The 24,363-nt window shown below is 35.4% G+C and overlaps 1 protein-coding gene across 6 annotated transcripts in view; it reads right to left on the bottom strand.

The window, feature by feature from the left end:
- CFAP20DC (CFAP20 domain containing) overlaps positions 1-24,023 on the bottom strand; it is a gene marked incomplete at both ends in the record, with an annotated part of 188,525 nt that extends 164,502 nt beyond the window's left edge. For all 6 annotated transcript variants that reach the window (XM_084248259.1, XM_084248260.1, XM_084248261.1 and 3 more), the window contains 4 exons: positions 12,566-12,638; positions 20,533-20,626; positions 21,596-21,685; positions 24,003-24,023. In XM_084248259.1, coding sequence (XP_084104385.1) covers positions 12,566-12,638; positions 20,533-20,626; positions 21,596-21,685; positions 24,003-24,023 — 278 coding nt within the window. The remainder of the gene's footprint in view (positions 1-12,565; positions 12,639-20,532; positions 20,627-21,595; positions 21,686-24,002) is intronic.
- Between the last annotated feature and the right edge of the window lie 340 nt (positions 24,024-24,363).

Raw genomic sequence — 24,363 nt, 5'->3', positions numbered from 1 at the left:
TGCTCTCATAACATAAGAGACAGGATTGTGAGGGTCCCCACCTGAACCTTATTAATTCAAGAGCATAATGTATAGGACACACTATATGTGCAATATATAATTGTTAAATTAATAAACTGTAGAATGGTGAGGATGCACATTTAAGAATGGTGTGTTGACTGAAAGAAATATGTGTTTATATAAATTTTCATTATTCACAATTATTCCTATCCCACCCTTTCTTATTAAAAAATAAAATAGTCCTGTCTCACTGATTCTAGGTATGGTCGTATGACTTGTGTTGGCCACTGGATGTAAGTAGAAGTGATATGTGTCACACATATCTGAGAAGCCTTAAATTCAATTGTGTGGTTCTGCTCAGAATCTTGCTCTTCTGCCCTTGCCTCATGAACAGCATGTCCCAGATAGGAGCTGTTTGTTCGATCCAGGTTCTGGAATGAGAAGACACAGAACAGACACATAGTCGACCTATAGCTAAAGTAGAGCTCACCTACAGCTTTCAAGTAATGCCACACAGAAATATATGAAATTGTCAGCCACCTTAGCAAACCTGGCAAATACAGTATGAAATAAGTCTAACATATTGTAGATGTTTAATAAACCTCACTAGTTTAATTAGTATTATCACTTAGTTAAAGAAGCAATAAAGAACTGTGGCTTAATCCCTGAGTGACTGCACAAAGCAGAGTCTACCCTGATTGAGACAATTTATACAGTATCACTGAGATAATCTTAGGATTCCACAAAAATGAATTATAAGGTCTAGATGGAACAAAAGTGACATCAAAGTTGATATGACTCTAATAAAAAGCTATTTACCCTGGAATACTATTGGAGGGGTTCAAAAATATCTGTAGTAGAGGTCATGTGCAGGTGACAGAGAAAGGTTCTAAGGTGACTGTCAAAGAGTCTGTACTGTACCATGTATATCAGTTCCTCTGTCTGCCCTGTCCAAGGGAATCTGTTTCAGCTACAATCTCTGAATCTGAAACTAAGGATGGAGTACTTGGCTTAAAGCCAATGAATGATAGGCCAAGGACCAATGTGGTTATTTTTTAAAACTTTCAACTACAAGATACACAGACAGAACCTGGTTAGTCAGACGACAGAGGTGTCAGAGTGGTAGGGGCACAGGGGGATTCACTGGCAGCCTTATTTTTTCAAATGCATAGTGACAAGCAATCAGAAAAAGCTGGTTTGTAGGATGAGTCAGAACAGAGCAAACTTATAAACAGAATGAGAGATAAGAGTTGAGAGAGACAGAGAGAGAGAGAGAGAAAGACAGAGAAAGACAGAGAAAGACAGAGAAAGAGAGGTGTTGAAATTATCAACCCCTGAAGTTCATATCAACTTTTGTAGTTGATAGGAATATCTCTCCATATTCTTCCAATACTTATCTTTTCAATTGAAATAACTGAAATAGATTTTCTGTCCCTAGGAAACAATGTTTAAAAGTTTTATGTTTTCAACTTGTAAATACTGATCCAAACAAAAATTTTAACTTATTTCTGGTGACTTGGGGGGGAGGAGTAGAAATCTTTATTATAGTAACAAGATTAACTTTCTGTAACTGAGAGTCCAAAATACTTGCAGAGAAAAATTCACTTTTAAAAAGTCCAGAACCATACGAAATAACATGGCAGCCTTTTCCAACTCAAGATGTTAGATAATTAGGAGATCTGGGTTTTATTTTTTATTTATTTATTTATTTATTTTTGTTTTCCCACAATATAGTTTTATTTTTTTATTTTTTATTTTTTTAAAGATTTATTTATTTATGCATATAAGAACAGGCCAGAGGTGCATGGGGGTGAGAGGATTTGCCAGAGACAGAGTGGGGAACAGAGCAGGCAAATTGACTGAAATACACTGCTGAGGGGAGCAGTGGGCGAGACAAGAGAGGTCTGCTGCACCATGTGGGTCACCTCCCTAGCTGGGGATCGAACTTGTGCTGCAGTGGCTGGTGATAGATAGCTTGATAGAATTGTCTTTAACCCCTGCGCCACCAGGGAGGCCCAGTTTCTTTTTTTTCCTTTGTTTTGCTTTTTGTTTGTTTTGTTTTATTTTTTTTTATTAAGTTAACAATTTCTTTTTCTTTTTTTTTTTTAAATAATAAATTTTATTTTTATATTCCCCCATACAATTGCAAATGCCCCATTCTGACCCCAATCCCTCCCCTCCCGCCCCCCACCCCCCAAAAAGTGTCTCTGGTTCATAGTTTTTTGTTGATTTTGATTTTCACTTTCTTATATTCATTTTCCTGGTCCCTTATTTAAGTTTTCTAGATTCCTGCTATGAGTGAGACCATCCGGCATTTTTCTTTTTCTTTTTGGCTTATTTCGCTGAACATGATCCCTTCCAGCGCCATCCATGTTGCTGCAAATTGCATGTGTTTATCTTTTTTGAATGCTGAGTAATATTCCATGGTATATATGTACCACATCTTCTTGATCCAATCATCTATTTTTGGGCATTTGGGTTGTTTCCAAAGCTTAGCTATTGTAAACAGTGTTGCTATAAACATAGGGGTGCAGGTGTTCTTTGGAATTGATGTTTCTGTGTCCTTTGGGTAAATACCTAGGAGTGGAATTGCTGGATCATATGGAAGCTCTATGTTTAGTAGGTCCAGAAAAGGAGATCTGGGTTTTAGCCTTGACTTTGCCTCTAAGAAATTTGTGTGCTGAGGAATGTCACATCCCTTTTTCTGGGCCTCAAGACTTTTTCTACAAAAGTAGGGAGTTGAATGAGATTTGTATTTTCACCATAATAATAGAGACTTGAGCTGCTAAAATGTTTTAAGGTTTATACTAAACCATTCATTTCTAAAATATAGTGAGTTTGTAGATTTATTACACATCACTATGCTTATGGTATATCAATAATCACACATGATTTTAAATGATGCTGAGATGTTTTATTTTATAAGCTATAAATTAATGGCATTGAAACCTAAAAAAAAAGAGAATATTAAAAACTATATATGAAACAGAACAGCTGTTCCTATTTACTAATAACAAATGCAACCAACCTTCAATGATACTAATAATTTCATATCATTACTACTGTTTGTTTATTTCAATAGCCTGCAGGAGATATGTAATGTAAGATACTAGTGTGTTTGAATAAAAAAAGGGCAGACTACTTGGTTTTAATTAAAGTTGTCTGGGAGTCTTATTATGGGTTTATACTCAGAGTTTTCATCTAAGAGCCAAGTTTGGAGTTCCTTACTTAGTCTAGTCTTGAAAATATTTATTTTTACAATATACCTACCCAGATGACCACTCTGGGGAAATTCCAGAGAATTTATTTATCTTTAAGTTCCTCCACCTTTCCTCATTCTTTAAAAGTCACTATTATGCCAGTAGAGGTGTGGCTAGGAGAAGTGCATTTTACATATGAGAGGGCAAAGAAAAGGTTAAATTAAGATTTAGACATTTGTTATCTAGAAACCAAGGCTGAGAAAAGGAAAGCTGAACACTCCTAAGACAGTTCATCTGCTTCTTACTCTAATTCTTGTTTCTTTTCCTATCTTTTTTCTAATCAGAGAACCACACAGGCAATCTGCCAACACACTTCAGTTTGACAGTGACCATTGTTGAGAGCCCCCCCCATATACAGACTTCTTCTAAGTGCCGTAGGAATCACAATGGTAAGACATCCTTACCCTCAAAACAATCATGTGCACAATTATGGGAACACTGAGAAAGGACTTACTGCAACTGAAGGGCATGGGAGGGTTCATGGAGGATATACATTTGAGTTTGACCTTAAAAAGTAATTAGGTTTTCAAAATGCAAAGAGATAGGATTAGGTTGGATGAAAATTTAAGCAAAGGCATAAAAACCTGGGAGGTGGTCAGTAACCAGAATGTTATATGTTACAGAATGTTATAGCAAGAGGGAGGAGTGGACTGAGAGTTATAGAGTGAGGGGTGTCTAAGATTAGATACAAAACCTTAGGGTGCTTAGTGACCACCAACTTTATGGGAGTATATTTTTAAAGATTGGCCTGCAATAAATCTGATGTTTTCCCCAAAACTAGGGTGCCTAAAACCACAACCTAATATTTAATTTCAAATACTGATCATTTAAATCATAAAATCAGTTGTTAAGAGTTCCTGGCAACACAGAACTTAAATGTAGCTGAAATTTGCAATGTCAGCTTTGACTCTGTGTTACTACCTCATTTTAAAGAGCCCCACCCTATCAGTAGATTTTGACCTTTTGAGGGAGCAATGGCATCCCACGTGCATAAAAAACATATAAACATTTCATCCCAAATGTAAATAAGATTGAAAAAGAGGAGGATGAATTGTTCTGTTCGAAGTGACAGAAGTGACTCAGAACTGCATAAACAGATAGGGTAGATAATTTTAAATGCTCTTTCCCACTAGCTCCAAACCTTTACTTCTATGAATGGAAATTTTAAATGTGAGTACATCATCTCACCAATTTTAAACCACTATATCTTCACTTCTTTCTCCAACACAAGTATACACTACACCACACAAACTGTAGGAGCCTAACAATGCAAGAATTTAGAAGTTGCTGAAAAAAGAAAATGAACATCTACTGATGATGTGCTATTTGCCAGTTTCTCTGTCAGGTCTCTGTAAACTACCTGAAGTCTGGCTAAAGATGCTGCTGCCTATAGTAACATCTGGGCACTGTCTTTTCCAAAAGGAGCTTACAAATTCAAAGTTCAATAAACCACATCAAGATCCAAATGCCTTCACCCCTAAAGAGTTCACAGTCTAATTCAGTGAAGAATTGGTTGTGAAGATACAGACTTACTATGTGTAAGTGCTACTATAAGATAGATTTGTGATTTACTACATACACTTCATTCGACTAAGGCCATTTCTGTTAGTCCTAATAAAGATTCTAAAATATTTTCATATTCAAATAAGACACTTTAGAAATTTATGTTGAAAAAAATAACAAAAGTCAGGAATAGTAGAGATACCTGCCCTCCCTGTATGAGGATTCTCCCTGTATTTATTACTAGCCAATTTAGCAAAATGACTTCATAAAGTTACATTATACATTTTAATTGCCAACAAAATTTTCCTCTATTTTAAATAGTTCTAGATTGCTCCATTAATGAAAAAATCCTAATTAGTATAAATTTTATATGACTATATTGGTCCCATAACATACATATTTATGCTTTATTTTGTAGATGTTTTAATTTATTTTTATTTTGAATAATTAAAAAAATTAACTGCCAGAATAAAAATAAAATAGAGTAAGACGGAAGGGGGACCAAACTAAAGGAAGCATTTCACTGACAATAAAAAGTGACATATTGGGCCTCCCCAGCAGTGGCTTGAGCGCAGCGCTGTGACGCTGTCCGCAGCCTCTGCAGCGCAGGCTCAATTCCCAGCTGGCCAGGGAGATTCCCACATGGCGTACCAGATCTCTCCTGTCTCTCCTGCTGCTCCCCTCAGCAGTGCTTTCGGTCCTTCTGCCTGTTCTGCTCCCTGTTCTGTCTCTGGTGAATCCTCTCACCCTCCCGCGCCTCTGGCCTGTACCCCAGTTCTTGTGTAAATAAACAAATCTTTTTTTTTTTTTTAAAGTGACATATCAATGTCACTGAGGAAGCAAACATATTCTCTCAATCCTGCCATATCAAAGAAGGGAGAGCATTTTAAAATATCTAATTTGCCACGAGGTACCTTTAATCATCCCAGTTAGGTAGGGAAAGAGAACTCAGGCAGCAAGAAATAACATAGGCCTGTTTTTTGGGCCTTAAGTCATTGGAAGTCTACCTGCTTTATATGTTTTTCCCAGGTCCTGTTTCTTCTCTGGTGAACACTCCTATTTGTGGTTCTATACTTGGTCTGGTCACCTGTAACACCTCATATCAAGATTCTGATGTCAGGGACTCCTCCGGTTGTCTTTTAAATAAATTATTAGCATCCATACTGAAATAGTGGAAGTCGCTTCTTTTTTCATGTTCAGTTCTTTCTAGATGGAGAACTACATGAGCCAATAGTCAGGCAGACTCCTGAGGAAGAGCTGGTTTTTTCCCAAGTATCATGAAAATTTCCACAGGGGAAAAAATTTCCACATGCTAAACTTGTCTCAAAATGTTTCAGAATAACTTCAAAATTAAATATCCCTACACTCTTATCTATATTGAGATGTAAAAAATATAAATTAATACTTACTGTATTCTCTTTGGCATTAACCAGTTTATTACCCAGAATTGCTAAATAACTAAGTATACATATCATCCCCACTGTGCACACAGAGGGTTCAGCAACTTGCCCAGCATTGCCAAACTAACACATGGCAGAACCAGGGACTCCTAGGCCTAGAATACAACCCATCACAGGACCCTGACTTGTGTCCTGCTGATTCTCTGCACAGTGCTTTAACAAATGCATGGTCTTTACTCTGACTTTACAAAGTAAGAAGACTTCCAACTATGTGCATATGTGCAACTTTTCATTTTCTGGTATTTTATTTTAGCTTTCTGCATTTACCTAGATTATATAAAAATAATGTACAAAAGTAAAATGAACTAAACTAAGAATAAGGAAGAAAAGACTTCTCACAGGACATATGTTTAACAGATAAGCATATGGCATCTGATTTATATACCTACCACAAACTTACACACAAAACCTATTTTAAGGCATGCAAATTTAATATATTATGAAAGTCAGTATGCAAAGCATCTTAAAATTCTCTTTACCAAGGCACGTAGCAAAATATACTGATTATGCAAGTACATTTAATTGGATATAATTAAAATAATGAGATTTAAATACAGACGATTTTAAAAAGAAAAAATAGAAGTTGGAATTAGCGATGACATGCATTTATAATGTTAACACTTGTGATATTATTACTATCTCTTTTTTTAAAAAGATTTATTTATTTATTTATTTATTTATTTATTTATTTATTTATTTATTCAAGCATTGGGTATAGTCAGAAGCACAGGAGGGTGAGAGAATTCACCAGAGTCAGGGAGCAGAGCAGGCAGAAGGACCGAAGTACACTGCTGAGGGGAGCAGCAGGTGGCAGGAGAGGGGAGGCCCTATTATTACTATCCTAATATACAATACTTCTAGTTCAAAAAAGAGTTACCACTGGCCATTTTTGCCCAGCTCTAAATACATGGTTTAGAAATGTATTCACTCAGTGACATAAAAGATTTCACTGAATAGCATAATACTTTGCACTTGGGTAACACCTGTTATTAACAAAGAACTTAAGGACTAAACAGAAACTATCATTTTCTTCAAAGGCAGGCATTAAAATGACCAAAGAGATAATAAGTTAATTTTGTACAAGAAGAGTGATGGTTGGTGAAACAGACACAATCTCAAAAGCTCTCACCAATGTCATTCTGACCTAAAGATATCAAATTAAGGTATTCTCTCAACTTTGGTGACTTTAAAGTGGCTGAAGAAGAACCATGGCAATATCAAAAACACAGGTCTGCAGCTGTGAGGCCACATTCACTTTACTTGGTTTAAAGTCTCAAAGGAGTCCATGGTGCTCTAAATCCCTGAAGAAGGGACATTAGGAGCAAAATTCAGTAGGGTAGAAGGACTTGAAACGTCCATTAAATTTCTCTTCTGATCTCTTAGTCTACACTTCATTAGTAACACTACAGAAAAGATGGTATAAAAACAACTTTCATTAAATTACCTTAGGCTAAAGCTTTGCTTTGTAGAATGGGTATGTTTCAATTATGGGAAACCTTGAGACCTACAGAGATGTAAACCTCCTAAAATTTCTTGGCAAGAAAACAGTATCACTGATTAACTTTGGCAATTAAAAAAAAAAGTTCATATTGCCGTTTCCTGAAGATAAACTGGGACAGAATTTAAGAGTTTAGCCCAAAGGCATAACTAGAGCAAAAGTACAACACAAAAGTTCTAAGCTCTAGGTTAAACTCATTAAACTCCACGCAGATATAATTTCAAATTCAGAGTATTACAATCACAAAAAGATCACAAAAGGGCAGTTAAAATTTTCAAGAACTAAGAAACCTCTTACTGGTCTTTCCCTTTTATTTAAGAATTTACCTTACCTGATTCCAAACAAAAGCAGTAATCCAAACAGCTAAGGGCACAACAAAGTGAAACCTTCTAGCAATAGCATTCCCTTGAACTTGCAGGCTAAGAATCCCAGCCTCTCCAATTAGCACATGACTCTTCCCTCCCTCCTAAACTGGTTTTCATCCTATATATATATTGAGAAAGCCTTGGATGAGCTGACTAAAAGTAAGAAAAATGTCATTTCACTAAAGGCATTAACAGTACAAAATGAATTCTCTCAGAATTCATTGAAATAACAAAATAATATTATAGAGAGAACAGAATTAATGCAGCTTAGCAATATTCAGTAAAATGAATGCAGTTTCTGTCAAAAAATATAATATTCCAAAATCATTTAGTGTGATTGGCAGCATCAAATATAGTGAAAGAGATTTCTATTTCAAGATGCAGTGGGTTCTCTTCCAAAAGCTCAGGTTTATGGTATTCCTCCCGTGCACCAGATGTCTGCCCCCAGGCTCTGAAACACCTCACAACCCACACAGGGGAGCTGTTGTCTTCCCACTTCCATGATGATGCATTATGGAAGAGAACACAAAATGAAAGAATCCTTAAAAATCTGTTGTTTATTAAATCATTTAACTTCAGGTCAAACAGTAGACTCTGGTACGCTGGTACCAGATTTCGGGTACATTGAAAGACTTTGAAAATGTAAACTGCAAATCGAAAATGAAATATTTGTCAAAAGCAAGGAAGAGGATTCTTTCATAGGTTCATCACAGGGAAATAGGAGAAAATACCATTACTTTATTTCTAAAAATACTGTGTGCTAATATGGCAAACACTCCCTTTGGTCTACGTGCAAAATACAATGTGTTTGAATAATTGTTGATCAGGTTATGAAGTTCAGAAATCATCTTATCCACAGGTGCAGCATTTTGAGCAATATAATTCTTAGATGTCAGAGGGAGAAAAAAGCCTAAGCTTGGTCTAAAGTAAAGAATCAATGTGAACACTGCAAATGGGCAAGAGAAGAATCTGGGAAACCCACTGGGATGCTCTAACAGTTGATCAGGGGAATTGCGATGATGATTTGGGATCAGGAAGTTAGCGAGAGTGTAGAAAGTATAGATTCAAGGTAAAGTGACACCCCATGCCTAACACACTGCCTGACAATAACAGGAATTCAATAATCTGCTGACTGACTGACTGAATATTTCTCAAGCAGAGTTGTCGATGCTAAGGCATCCACTAACCCACAGATGCATGACCTCCCCCTGAGAAGTATAATTATCCAGTGGACATCAGAAACATAGAATGATGTCAAAGAAATGATTCTTAAATTCATAAACCAGTTGGCAAGATTCCAATCATAAAAACCTCTTGATGTGTAAAAGTATCTTTGTGAAACAAAATGCCTTTCACACTCTAACAACGGAAAATTTTAGAAGCCAGGTATCTTTCTGTGATGTGACATTCCAAACTTGTTAGAAAAATGTATTATTTAAAGTAGCCTGGAGCTATGCTGCTAGAAACACAATAAAACACTAAAGGTGCTGAAAGAAAGCCCTTTCTTTCAAGAAAAATAAAACTGTAGTTATATAATCTATACTTGTTTTTCTACTTTTCATCTTATAAAACAAGCTCTTTGTTAGTACTTCCTAAAACAGCAAAATATTTTTGATTATCTATCAGCAACAAATTCAAATGTAGAGTTACGATATTTTCTTATAATCTGATAAATTCACAAGGTCAGGACAGAGAATGTCTTACCCATGTTATTTAACAGTTTTGACCTTTTGTCAATATAACATTTATTTTACTGGAACTATAACTATAAAACCACTTGGAAAAATCCAAATGTTTGCCCAAGTAGCTATGAGAACAAAAGAATTTCTGATAATAGTCAACAGGATTCAAAATCTAATAATTAATATCATTACCCCTGAAAATGGTTTTTCATCCTTAGAGCATTAATAACAGCACCAAAGGGGTAGTGAGGCTTACTCAGCTGCTCTCTTGCTAAGATGATGCCAAACCTAACGTAAGTATTAGTTTCTCAATAACTAAAGCTTTATTTACCATTACATTAGTTAAAAGACTATAGTGCCTATGCAAGGGTGAAAAGCTCAAATAAAGTTTAATTTTGCTCGAAAAGCATCAGCAAGAAGTTCATCTAAGAGTCTTGTACTTTGGTCACAAGGCCAACTACCAACATCCTCACCACTGCTTCCTAAGAATCTCAAAATATAGGAGGTAGAGAGGGGTTGGATTATATTTCTACATAAAAACCTTAGAAAATGTAACTAAAAATATAATCTGCCTTCTTCCATTTGGTAGACAACCACTTTTCCCTGCATTGAAAACAAAGCTTTACAGAGTACTCTCTGTACCTGTGGAATGTTTTTAGATCTTAAAAATGCTTTTCTGAAGAATCAAAATAAAGATACATAAGAACATCAAATAATGCTTCTGGCCTGTTACTATAAGAACTATTTTAAAGAATTTTGGTGACTATGACGGACAATAATGGAAAATTTTATTAAAAGGTTTACTGAGGTTTAAGGTTGAATAAAACAAAGATATAAAATGTTCCATCTATCCTTTATAATTCAAGAAAATAAGACAGTGTGTTATTAGCTAATTTTCTTATTTCACCAACATATGCACAAATCATTAACATAATTCACATAAAAAGAGAGTAATGAATAACTTCCAATTTATGTTATTCCCATTTTAGTAAAAGCTCTTACTGCTTATTTTTAGCACTGTATCCAGTAAAATTTTTCTTCATTAGTAGGAAAGGTAATTTATTTCAACAGGGAAAATAAAAGCCTAAACATAGGCTCTGTATAGTTTTTATTTTTTTTTTTATTTTTTTATTTTTTATTTTTTTTTTTTATAGAGGCATGTTTTATTTATTTGTTTGTTTGTTTGCTTTTGTTTTATACATGCACTGGGTACAGTCAGAAGCGTGGGAGGGTGAGAGAATTCACCAGAGCCAGAGCGGGGAGCAGAGCAGGCAGAAGGACCGAAGTACACTGCTGAGGGGAGCAGCGGGCGGCAGGAGAGGTCTGCGCGCCATGTGGGACCCTCCTCCGGTGGCAGGGGAGCAGCCGGGGATCGAACCGGCGCCGCAGAGGCCGCGGGCAGCTTCGCAACCCAGCGCTCAACCGCTGCGCCACCGGGGAGGCCCTCTGTATAGTTTTTAATTACAAAGAAAATTTAGATAAAAACATACCTTAAATGCAATATTTGGTTGAAAGTAGACAAACTCATTAATGAAATCTTAAGCAATAGTACATCTTATACTAGTTACAAATTCAAATACTATTTTAAGTCTCAAAATAAGCTCAGGTAGCAGAGAGCTCAACTGAGCAAGTTATATATTTATATTTTCTGCCAAATAATCTGTTCATAGCAAGGCCATGTAAAAGAAATGTATTCCAAGACTGGTCCAGCCCCTGTGGAAGAAAGCATGGAGCTTTCTCAAAATATTAAAAATAGTTCTACCATATGATTCAACAATTCCACTCTTAAGTATCTGCACAAAGAATGCAAAAACACTAATTTGAAGGGATATATACAGTCCTATGTTCATTGCAGCACTGTTTACAACAGCCAATTTATGGAAACAACTAAATAACCGATAGATAAGTGGATTAAGGAAATGCGATATACATACACAATGGAATACTACTCAGCTTTAAAAAAGAGAGATAACTCTTGCTATTTGCAACAGCATGGATGGAACTGGAAAGGAGTATGCTAAGCAAAATAAGTCAAAAGAATAGAGACAAATAGTGGATGATTTTACTCATGTGGAATATAGAGAAATAAAGGAACAGACAAAACCAGACCAAAGCCTAAAAATCTGATTGTAGAATTGAGGCCACAAGAGAAACACAGGAGGGTGAGAAGCGAAATCAAAGGGGGTTCAATGGAGTATGGTGGAGGACTGAACACCATGGTGGTAGGTGTGTTATGGCAACAGATCTGAAGAGGTGTGAATCTATACATCCGAATAATACAGTGTTAAAAACCACTGTTAACTCAATTACAAAAATCACAGGAAAAGAAACTCATTTGATACAAAAATAAAATGATAATAAAATAAAGTCTAAGCTGTCAAATCTAATCAGGAATGATGAATATTTCCAAAGTGAAGCAAATATCATTAAAATGAGGTATTATTTCAATTTATTTAAAAACCACATATAGTTCAAACAGCAAACAGTATAAAATACAGCATCACCCCTCATTCGAACCAAAAATCTCAAACATTCAGATTATTTTTTTAAGTTACAGGCTGTATGTTCTTAAAGTTTGCTTTAAGAAAATGTTGGTTTCCTTTTCCTAGGGAAATCCCAGACTACCGTGATATCTAAGAAATATGATTAAATTAGTTTAATTACTTCATGTCCACTTGATAAGTTGCTGCTCTTTAATGCAAAAACTGCCATTTGTAATTAATGACTGTTCATACTGCTTCAATTGATCAAATGTCTAATACACATAAAACATTGAAAGAAGTTCTGTATATCTTACAGCAATTCAGTGGAGAAGTCTTGTCCCAGGGGTATGTAAATCTGAAGTACAAGAAACCTCTGGATCAGTCCAACTAAAATGAGAAGGGGAAAAATAAACATTCAGATGTCCAAACCATTTATACGTGCATACAAACAACCAACCACACACTATCAACCAGCTGAAATTTTTAGCATTTTTTTAGCAATGTAGCACAGACGTGCAATAGCACTACTCATGAGTTATAACCTCATTATGAAAGCAAAAAAAAATTTGATTAAAATCAAATAAAACCAACAACAAATGTGGCTTCTTAAAGTCCCATCTGTGGGCCTGGTAAATTTTTATGAAAATTTAAAAAATAATAATTTTTATTTACTATTTTTATTAGGTTGTAAGAGAATGTACACATAGAATTGCATTCAATAGAGACATATAAAATTGAACTATAGAGTCCCATCAAGGCAGCCATAAAAGCATGTGGCAATTATTTTTATTCACTGACAGTTTTAACTGTACTAAACAACTTAATAAAAAACAATAGATCAAGAAAAACAATTCTAATTATGATAACTCCTACGGAAGGTTTGAAGAGCCATATCTAGTTCACATGACTTTAAATGCGTCCACATTGTGAGGGATGGAGGAACATATTTTTACTTATAATACCTATTATTAATTTAACACATTTTTAATTAATTTAATGCTCCAAATTAAGAACTGAGAGTTTTTATTCCCCATCACCAGCTTTATTTGTATTAAAAATATGAATAAATTGATTTAGAGGAAAACCAATTCCCATGACACTTGATAGTGGAAATCTATAGTTGCTTCCAAAATCAATTGATTTTACATTACTTCTTCAGCCCCATTCACTGAATTCCTTTCCTCTTGTGTTCTGAACTTTTGCTTGATTTCTCAATTATGATGCTTGTAATGGATGTTTTATTATCATTTCCTTGTAAAGATGCTTTTTTTCCCTGACTTGGGGCATTTAAAATGTAAACCTCTCCTACAAATCAACACATGGCCACCATATGGACAAAAGCCATTAAGGATGACAACTGGTCTAAAATGGATGTTATTTCCTATTTATAATGAATTAATAGGCTTAACAAATTTAACTATTTTCAACATAACAATACATGTTTGGATATTCTATATAAAAAGATCTCATTTATAATTTTATAGCAAATTGTTTTGCTACATTCTTGAGCAATTTAAACATTTCCTATATTTAACCCAAAATTTACTTTCTAAACAGTAAACATATTTGATGAAAATGCTTAATATTTTTAAAATCAAACATATAGCAATAACTTTCTTAGAATACCAAGCTTATAAGTGACTCCAGAATGCTTCAGTCTATAACATACTAGAAATAGGAAGTAACAGGCTCTAATGTTGGAAAATCCTCTAGGAATTGGATTCTACCATATGAGAAAAGCCAGTGAGGTAACCAGAGTTCTGGAGTATAAAATCAAAGTGAGATACCAAAACTGAGGCCAACTTACATAACCCCTCATTAGTCAATCTCTTTCTTGCACCTTCCATTGGTTGGTTGTATGGTATTTTCCTACTGCACAATGTATTATCTCCATAAATAGAGCAAAGGGAGCATCAGGATAAATGAAATCAGTCTTTACAAGAGGCCCCTAATTTATGTTACAAATCTCACTGAATCAGCACTGTTCTCTTCAAATATAAAGAGCTACACATATAGGGCATTTTTGTATGAACATTTTTAGATATGAAAGATGCTCACTTTCAAAAAAATAAAGCTTTGAAATTAAACTTTTTCACATATAGAAGACCTAGTTTCCAAAAGACTTCACTTTGAAGATTAAAAGTAGTATGACAACACCATAAGGAGATGATTTGACAAAAAATACTTTAGGAACATTTGACATACATTGATCCTGGGTGTCAGAAATGCTAAAGAAACTCTATAGAGAGTTTTTTCCAGTGGCTTAATAAATTTTTTTTTTTTTTAGGAAGAAATGTCCCTATTTGGTTTTGAATTTTTTTTCATTTTTTTAATTTTATGTATTTTTATATCATTTTTCATTTTTACACAATGTATGCATTTTCATCTTGGTTCTATTACCCATACAATTCCCGTCCCCTTTATTTTGACTCTAATCCATCCTTCCTTTCCCACTCCCCAGTAGTATGTATCTGGTTTACAGTTGCTTGTTGATTTTGATTTTTACTTTATTATAATTAGTCTTTTTTCTGGTCCCTTATTTAGGTTTTCTAAATTCCTGCTATGAGTGAGACCAGCCGGTATTTTTCTTTTTCTTTCTGGCTTATTTCGTTGAGCATGATCCCTTCCAGCTCGGCCCATGTTGCTGCAAATTGCATGAGTTTATCTTTTTTGATTGCTGAATAATATTCCATTGTGTATATGTACCACATCTTCTTGATCCAGTCATCTATTTTTGGGCATTTGGGTTGTTTCCATAGCTTAGCTATTGTAAACAGTGCTGCTATAAACATAGGGGTGCAGGTGGCCTTTTGAATTAATGATTCTGTGTCCTTTGGGTAAATACCTAGGAGTGGAATTGCTGGATCATATGGAAGCTCTATCTTTAGCAAGTTGATCCAGAAATAAATCCACACATTTATGGTCAACTAATCTTTAACAACGTAGCAAAGAATATGCAATGGAGCAAAGAAAGTCTGTTCAATAAATGGTGCTGGGAAAACTGGGTTGCTACATGAAAAAGAATGAAGCTTGATTAATACTTCATACCATGCACAAAAAACAACTCAAAATGGATTAAAGAACTAGACAAGATCTGAAACCATAAAATATATAGAAGGAAATATAGGCGAAACACTACATGACATACACTTCAGCAACATCTGTAAAGACTCATCACCCAAAGCAGTGATAGTGAAGAAGGCAAAGATAAACAGCTGGGACCACATCAAATTAAAGAGCTTCTGCACAGCAAAAGAGACAATAACCAAAACAAAGAGATACCCCACCGACTGGGAGAAAATTTTTGCACACAACACTAATAATAAAGGACTGATCACAAAAATCTACAAAGAGCTGAAGAGACTCAACAAAAACAAAATAAATAATCCAGTCAAAAAATGGGCAGAAGAGCTAAAAAAGGAACTTCTCCAAAGAGAATGCAAATGGCCAACAGGCATATGAAAAAGTGTTCAGCATCACTTGTAATCAGGGAAATGCAAATCAAAACTACCATGAGATACCATCTTATACCAGTGAGAATGGCACATATTAAAATGACTAGCAACAACAAATGTTGGTGAGGATGTGGAGAAAAAGAACTCTCCTGCACTGTTGGTGTGAGTGCAAACTGGTCCAACCACTATGGAAGGCTTAGTAAATTTAAACTGACTCTTCATGCCTATATTTAAAATCACTCTAAGTAATGCTGAATGCGGAACTACTGTTAAGTCAAAAAATGACCATCAAATACATAATATTCATAAACAATAAGTCTTTTGACTGAAATATGAAGATTTCTGCAGCTTTAATATCTATTCTCTGTCTGAGGCTCTTTTTAAGGGGTCAGGTCTTTTTTTATCTTGAATAGTTTAAAATAGATTAGATTTTTAACAGGTTTTCCAGTTGTTCATTATAGCAAATTATAGTTGTATACCTCATATACATTTTACAACTATTACACTGTCCAAAGAGATGAAACTAGGTACAGTACAGTCATTCTTTACAAGTGTCCTGGTAAATCATGAGTCATTCCTTGAGTAGCGCTACACATCCAGTACACTCAAGTGCACCTTCCCACTTCAACACAGAAGACAGGAAAAATGCCTTCATTATGGGCTCTCCCACAACCCTTTGGGCAAATCATAAAACCTGTCATACCCTTTTATTTTTCATGCATAAAATTAGGTTATTAATTTAAACTTATACCTCACAGGACTCTCTGCATGGATCTTTCATTCAATGAAGATCTACTGAGCATCAACTATGTGTAGGACTCGGTGTTAAAGTTTTTGCCATGAATAAAACATAAGTCTCTGCCCTCTTGAAAATTATATTCTAGTCTCATGAAGTAGGTCAGGGTACTATGAAAGCATATAACCTTAAGTCTTACGAGGGAAGGGAATGATGAGTGAAGGTTTTCCTGAAGAAATAACATTGATATTCAGCTGGGAAGAATAAAAAATAATTGGTTGGGCAAGGAAGACGGGAGTAGGTGACAGGAACAAATGTTAAAGAAAAAGGCCATAGCAGACTAGATGAACTTAAAGTCCTAATGGGCTAGTATGAAAGAGAAATGGAAAAGCAGCAGGAGGTAAGTCTGGCAAACAGCCAGACTCAATCATCTGGGGCCTTGAAGGCCATACAAAGAATATAGGTCACCCTAAATCAATGGGAAACCACTCAGTCATTTATTAAACAAAGATTTACTAGTAGTCTATTGTTGCCAGGCACTGTCCTACATGAATAAAACAGACTAGATTTTTGCACTGGTGGGGCTTATTTTCTCCGTAATAGTGAGAAAAAACATAGTATGTTAAAAGGTGATAAATACCACGGAAAAAAGTAGAACAAATAAACATGATCAAGAATGGGGAAGTGATATAAAACACAGGTCTGGGTGGGTCTTCATTGAGAAGGCCTATGGAAGGGCGAGAGATAGCCACAAAGCTATTTGGGAAAAAGAACACTCTAGGTATAAGGTACAGCCTGTGTGTATGTGCTAAGGTGATAGAGCATCAAGCTAAGTTTGAAAACAGCAAGGAGACCTATATGGTTGTAGCACAGTGAACAAGGGCAAGTGTAATAAGAGATAAGGTCAGAGAGTTAGTGGAACATCAGATACTGCACGGTTCTATAGATTTTTGGTTTTTACTCAAAGAGAAATAGGGCTTTTTCAGGGGAGGAATGTCTCACATTTAAAAGTACCACTCTGGTGGTTTAGCTGGTACTAGACTGTAAGGAGGCAAGTTAGAAACAAGGCCGGTTAGAAGACTATTACAAAAATCCAAGCACAAATCGGTGGCCTGGACCACATTGGTCCAAGGTGGCAGGAAGTAGACAGACATTAAATCCAACTTAAAGAGAACCAATAATATCTTCCTTGTGGATTGAATGAAGAAAAATCAGGTTCATTTATGACTTTTTGATCTGATCTACTGAAAAAGCAATTTGTTAGTAACTGAGATGGTGCTCTCTGCAGGAGGAGGAGGAATAATTTCTAGGGTTAAGCTGTCCAAGTAGAAATGCCAGGTAAGTATTGAATATACAGTAAATGTTCTCACTTAATGCTACTGATACTTGGAAACTGCAATTTTAAGTGAAATGACTCATAATGAAAACAATTTTATCATAACCTAATTGATAGAAATAAGAGCTACGTTTCTATAGAATAATTCTAGTCACAACAGAATCATCAAACTGGAGTAACCCAGAGAAAACTCATGCAAACTTGAGAGAACTTGCAAACTCAGACAGCAGACCCAGCTGGGAACTGATATTTTTCTCCCTTAGTTGAAATGAAATTATGTTACTTGAGGACTTGATGTACAAGTTTGTAGCTTAGAGAGAAGTCTGAATTGGACAAGTTAGCTGTTTATAGATGTTTATGTTGACAGAGCTGCTTCTCATAAGGGGAACTCTATATAAAACATGTTCCAGGGTGAAGAGAAGCATAGATTTATTTAGATGGCTATTGATTTACTCAAGTCTTGTTATCAAGGCCAGCTGGCTACAACTAGAAATTATAACCCAAATTGTTATAGTATTTTAAAGTGACAAATGTAAAAACTTATTAAACACTAATTATATAAGATACACTGAATTTGGGGTAGAAAGTAAATAATGCAAGATTCATGCCCTGGAAAACACAAGCTGATAATCACACTTTCCTTTATTTGATGGGTTACTCAGTAGAAAAACTTTTCTGACATATTTAGAGATACTGAAATAGAATTCAGAAAAATACTGTTTAAAATGAAAAGTTAAACATATTTAATTTCATTATTAAACTTTCTTTGTAAGTACCTAATATAGTAGAAAACACATATAGGGTACCTAATGTCAAGTTTGCAAAAATAAAGTGGATATTTACTCTTAAAATAGGAATATATAATGGTAATTGAACTTATTTAGAAATGTTAATTGAAAGTTAATTCCCTAAGCAGGGCATGCCATTTAATTTAAATTTAACTGTAACAATTCACATAGAAATTCTTTATATGCAAGTGAAAATAAGTACAAATTTCTTTTATAAAAAAATTCTCAATAATTAATCTTAAAGGCATTATTACAGGGAAGACTATGTAAATGGTTTCATTTGTTACAGTGATGTACATCCTACAGAAAAGCCAGGTTAATTTTTAGATACAGAACATTATATGAGAATGACATTAAAAGATTCCTTTATTTCTTCCAATTAAAACTATCATCTTTCCATTTGAAAAAGTAATTATAACACATTAAATTTATTTTATTTAAAATGAAATATTAGATAAAAGCAGGAAAGGGGAGTGAGTCTTTGGCAGAAGAATCTTTCTCATAGTAACTGAGAAAGATTACTTGAAGATATTTGATTTTGTCAATAATGTGATGATGTGCACAGATGCTGAGGGTATTATGTGAAAATAGAGCCCAACGGAAGAACACCGGCTTAGTTCAAACTCAAAGTCATGATTCTGCAAATCCAATACATCTATCTCAAAATCAATATTTGTCTCCTCGTAAGAATAAACTACAGTCTCAGATATGTTTTCTAGGCTCACCCTAGCTTACCTCACTTAAAAGAATAAATCAATGTAGAAACGAAAAAAAACTGCTATTAAAAAAATTAGAAACAATGATTTTTTTAAATGCTATATATTAATAAAAATTCTTTTAACAACGATTATCCCTTCTCTTTGAATTCTTATTTCTAATTATATTTTAGGAAGAAATACTGGCAAACCACTTTAAATTAAATCACTATCCATCTATAAATCCTATGGTTAATCTCTTAGAAGTCAATAATAAGCATACAATAGTTTGAAGTGGTAGATAAAGCACAGTACTGACGAAAAAGATGCAGGAATCAACAACAGGTCATTTCACGGTACCTGGTACATAGTAAGTACTCAAGAAAATGTTCTTAGTGAATGAAGGAGGGGATAACTAAATAATAAAGGTTAAAAATAACTGGTTACTTATGTTTGCTAAATCACCTGAAGTGTATAGTTAAAATATAGGACAAAGCTGATGAAAAGTTGATCAATCACTTTAATTTTATTTCCTAAGTCACATCAATTTACTCAAAATCCAAATTTGATGGGAGAGCCTTGAATTTTAACCTCTGCTCTGCCAATAACTAGCCTTCTAATCATAAAATTAGGTGATCTCTCAGGGTTCCTTCTGCCTTAAAAGGATCATTTCCAAAGTAAATTAAGAACTGAAATCTCTGAATCTATACTTCGGACTTTTGTTAATCACATATTAATATCCGTATTTCTAAAGGTATGTAAGTTGGTGTCACTAAATAATGCCTTAGCTAACAAGCTTATGTACATTATTTCTTTATCACAAATTAATATGCTATAATTTAGGTATTCCTGAGATTATTTTAAAGCTTAACCTTCGCTACCTGTTTTCTTGATAAGGAACAAATTTCAGTGTGTTCATCTATAAAATAGCCATTGTGAGGACTGAGAATTAATAAATATGAAATGCTCATAAAGTCACAGGCATATAAAAATGCTGGATGAAAACCATTACTATTTTAATTAATCGCTATTAAATAATTTTCTAAATCATTTCAATTTTTCTATATTTCCAATAAATGGCTCTATTATATATATTTTTAATAAATAGTGAAAAGCTTAGCATAAGATTACTTTGTAAATTAAAAGAAAAAATCTTAGCACTTTACGTCAACAGGTGCCAATATAAAATCAACCTAACATACACTTGTATGAGACTTAAAAATACAACTTTAAGCACCAATTTTAAGCTTCAACATTAAAATTTTACTTACGGATTTGCTTATTCTCCTTTGGTAACTGAATTTTGTTTGTTTGGCTGCTGCCTTCCAGGACAAACACAAAACTTTTAACTTCCTTATCAAACTCCTATGGAATAAAAATGAAAACTGTGATAACCGAAACATATTTTATTGGCTTATATTATAAATTGGAGCTGCAAACCTGCAGGAAGAACATAAGACAAGCTAAGGTAGTTTCTACCTGATGGTATAGGTTCCCTGTGAAATGGGAGGTGGGGGTTTGAGGTTTTCTGGTGAGTGAATGAGAGCATGTCTTGGATGTGAACTCGGATGGGGATAGAGCTGGTGATGGAAAACCTGAAGATAATGGAGAAATAATTATTTTAGACTGTAAGAACATAACGAGAACTTTCTGCGGCTGTTCAGGTTAAATTTATAGTATTATCAATATGAAAGACAACAGATATTTTCTCCAAAGTTACTCAGAAGCTCAGATCCAGGGAGAGAAAGAGACAGACAGCAGGGGATTCAGACAAGATTGGCATTTGCTAGGCAGGCATGATAAAGGACAAGGAACAAAGACATCTAAGATCTTAACTGGGAAATAAATTATGCACAATGGATTCTGGACTAGAGAGAAAAGGAAATGAAGACAAAGCATAAAAAAATAAATCTCAACACAGGGGAAATAGAATGGTCAATGCCCTAAAGGTCTTAATGAAATCGAAAAACAAATATAAGTGTCTAGGGAAGCAGCCTTAAGAACTGAAGATTATGGGTAAGAGAGGAAATCTGAATGTCTCATGTAGTAATTTCAGAGGTTTTGCAGTTTTGTGGTGATAAGGTACTGGATGTGGCAATGGGAATGAGTGCTGGAGTAGAGAGGAAGGGGTCACCTAAAACAACAGCAGGACCTGCTATACAGAGAAAGTTTGTGAGCAGTGTGCCAGTCTCAAATGACTGCAGCCAACAATGTGATGGAAAGGCTTGAAAATGAATGAATAGGAAAAACCGTTTTGAAATCCGATCCTTTTAATTACAACCTTCACTCACATGTCTTTCCAGGATTTGTGGGGCTCTAATTTCTAACACTTACTTTCCAAATCACAGATGGGCTGCCAAGGATCTTCCATCTTGCTCCAGGATTTTTCCCCTGAGCACTAAAGATTTCAACAAATGCACCTCCCTAGAACACAGAAACGAAATATTTAAATTAAAATGAAAGACAATGCAAAGGAGGAAATACTATCCATCACATAGTCTATAATTGCTGTTCCAGACATCTGTGAGTTAAGTAGCTCTGGAAGGGAACATTACCCCTGTTATTACTCCTACTTTATACTTTGATTATGTCTAAGCCACAACCTTTCTGATTTGACTCACCTTGAATTAATGGTTTAAGGACTTTATTTTAAAAGCATGATAAACAGTAAATAAATTGTGCCATAAAACCTTACTTTTTCTCAGAGTGAGTTGAGGTTCATTTATTTAACATGTATATAGACCATGCTTATAAAACATTCTATTCAGTCCAGACTAAAGAATTTAAACCCAATGCTCACTCCTGGCTAATAAATTCTGATACTTTTCTCTGGATACAAGCTTTTTAAGCATACTGAAATGACTTCCAATATCAGTTCTACCATTTATTTACTGTTTGATTTAGGAGTTACTTAACATCTTGATTATCCATCTGCAAAATGGGTTGTTGGGTTGCACAGGACAATAAACATAAATCATCAAGCACAGTATCTCACACATAACAAGGGTTTAATTGTGCCAGCAATGATTATTCAAAAAAAGGCAAAATGAATAGTTTATTATTGGTCAGTAAAAAAACTTAAGAGGAAATGTAGGAGGGGTTGATTCTTTAGTATTCCTATAAGATCTTTTTATATATTCAACACTAATATGGAAATTTATATATGAAAATTGTACAAGAAACAGAGAAGCATAACTACAGACATTCTATGTGTTCCTTAAATAAACCCAAGAAGATGAAACACATGCGTTGGTAGCAACACTACACACATTATCGAATGTCCATAGCTTAATTATAAAAGAGAAGAGTTAAACAAGAAAATGATCTCAGTAAGAGTGCACTGCAAGACTCGAAACTCAAGGGAAAACTACATATGGTTTTCTATTAAGGATTATTTGATAGATTATTTGATTTAATAGATTATTTGACAGGTATAAATGAGCAAATCCATCTGGAATTTTAAAAGAATTTCCAGCTTTTAATTTTTCTCAATAATATAATTTTGCTTCTGAGTTTTAAAAGAAGTGAAGACTTCTTGAAGTTAAAACCTCTTTTTTCTTTAAGGTGGTATCATGTGCAAATTGTGTGTGGTTTAAAATTAGCTTCTGGGGTCAGGGTCACCTTTCACTGAGAATTTTAATTTCAGGGAGCTTTCTTTAAGAGAAAAATAGTTATACTTGGTAAACAGAAATCTTTTTCCCTTCCTGTTTTTTCTGCTTTTGCCTGTTTTCTAAGTTTCCATGTGATGTGCTTTTTTAAAAAATAATATATTTTACCTATATTGAGAGAAAAGTTCTAAAACTGTTCCAAAACATTTATTGTTATCAAATGAAATATATGAAAAGAGAACTACAGAACACCGAGGACATCCATAAGGAGGTTGGGGTGACTGATGAAAGGTAGAAAAGCAACACAGAGGTGAAGACCAATAGAATTCTGTTGGGAAGTTCATCCTAACAGCAGGAATAGGATGGTAAACATATTGGGAAAAAAGAGTGTAACCTAAAGTAGAGTGCGGAAGGAGGGGAGGAAATTCTGGCCAAAGAAAAGCAGTGAGAGAGATGCCAGTGAGGCCAGGAAAGCAGGCCCTGCACTGGGACATTCTTGGCTATTCAAACTAATGAGGAATAATCAGAAGCAGTTTCTTTGGACCATCTGCATCAGAACCAACTAAGGGAAATTGTTAAAGGGTAAAAGTCCCTTATAGATATTGATTCACTGGTTCCAGGGTGAAGGTCAGGGAATTTGCATTTTTGCAACTACAGGAAGAATCCTAAGGTACCCCTGGGTTTGAGAATCACTGACCTGACCTCCGATTTTGGGAAAAGTGCACTAGCTAAAGTGTTTCCTTGGTTTAACCTATTCGTGCATTCATTCATTCACTCTTTTCTAAAAAATTTCTGGGATACCCAAGGCATTTGTTAAAACTCAAGAGTTATGGGCCCTGTGCCCAAGATTCCTTTTCAGGAGTCTGGTTGGGTTTAAAAGCTGCATTTCAGTTATCCCTACACCTTGAGAAGCAGAACTGGAGATGGACCCACCACCAAATCATGTATCCAGACTTTAATTGCTTCCTTTTCTTCTTTTTGAGTTAAGGTCCCTGGTCCACCAATTCCTTCTTATCCCGAAAAATACCGTATTATTGAGGAGACTTTGGGACGCTTTGTCGTCACCCCCAACACGAGCTGCATCACCTAAGAGGAGAAAGCCACAGACAGGTTGGAGAGATATTTCCGGTTACCTGGTACTCATTTTTGAACATTCCCGCAGGGGGCCCGGGACTTGATGGGGTACAGAGTTCAGGGCTTCCAGAGTAGCGGACCCTGACGGCTGGAAATCGGCGGGCGGGAACCCGGACCCACAGGCGGGGAAGGACCTCGTGATTGGCCCCAACTCGATCAGGTTCTTCTTAGCCCCTGATCAGCTCCACCTCGGGCCCCCCACCGGCGCCATCGCGGCCCCCGCCTTCGGGGTGAGCAGCTCGGGAAGGCGCCGCAGCCTGCGCGGGCTCCGGGCGGGCCCCGGGGAGTAACTGTGCGTAACCTACGTGACGCGCGCCCAGCCGCGGAGCCACGGACAACGGCCCGCTCGCCCGGGGGAGG

Source organism: Talpa europaea (genome assembly GCF_964194135.1).
Source record: "Talpa europaea genome assembly, chromosome: 11".
Taxonomy (NCBI): Eukaryota; Metazoa; Chordata; class Mammalia; order Eulipotyphla; family Talpidae; genus Talpa; species Talpa europaea.
This window is presented reverse-complemented; position numbering and strand designations above follow the sequence as displayed.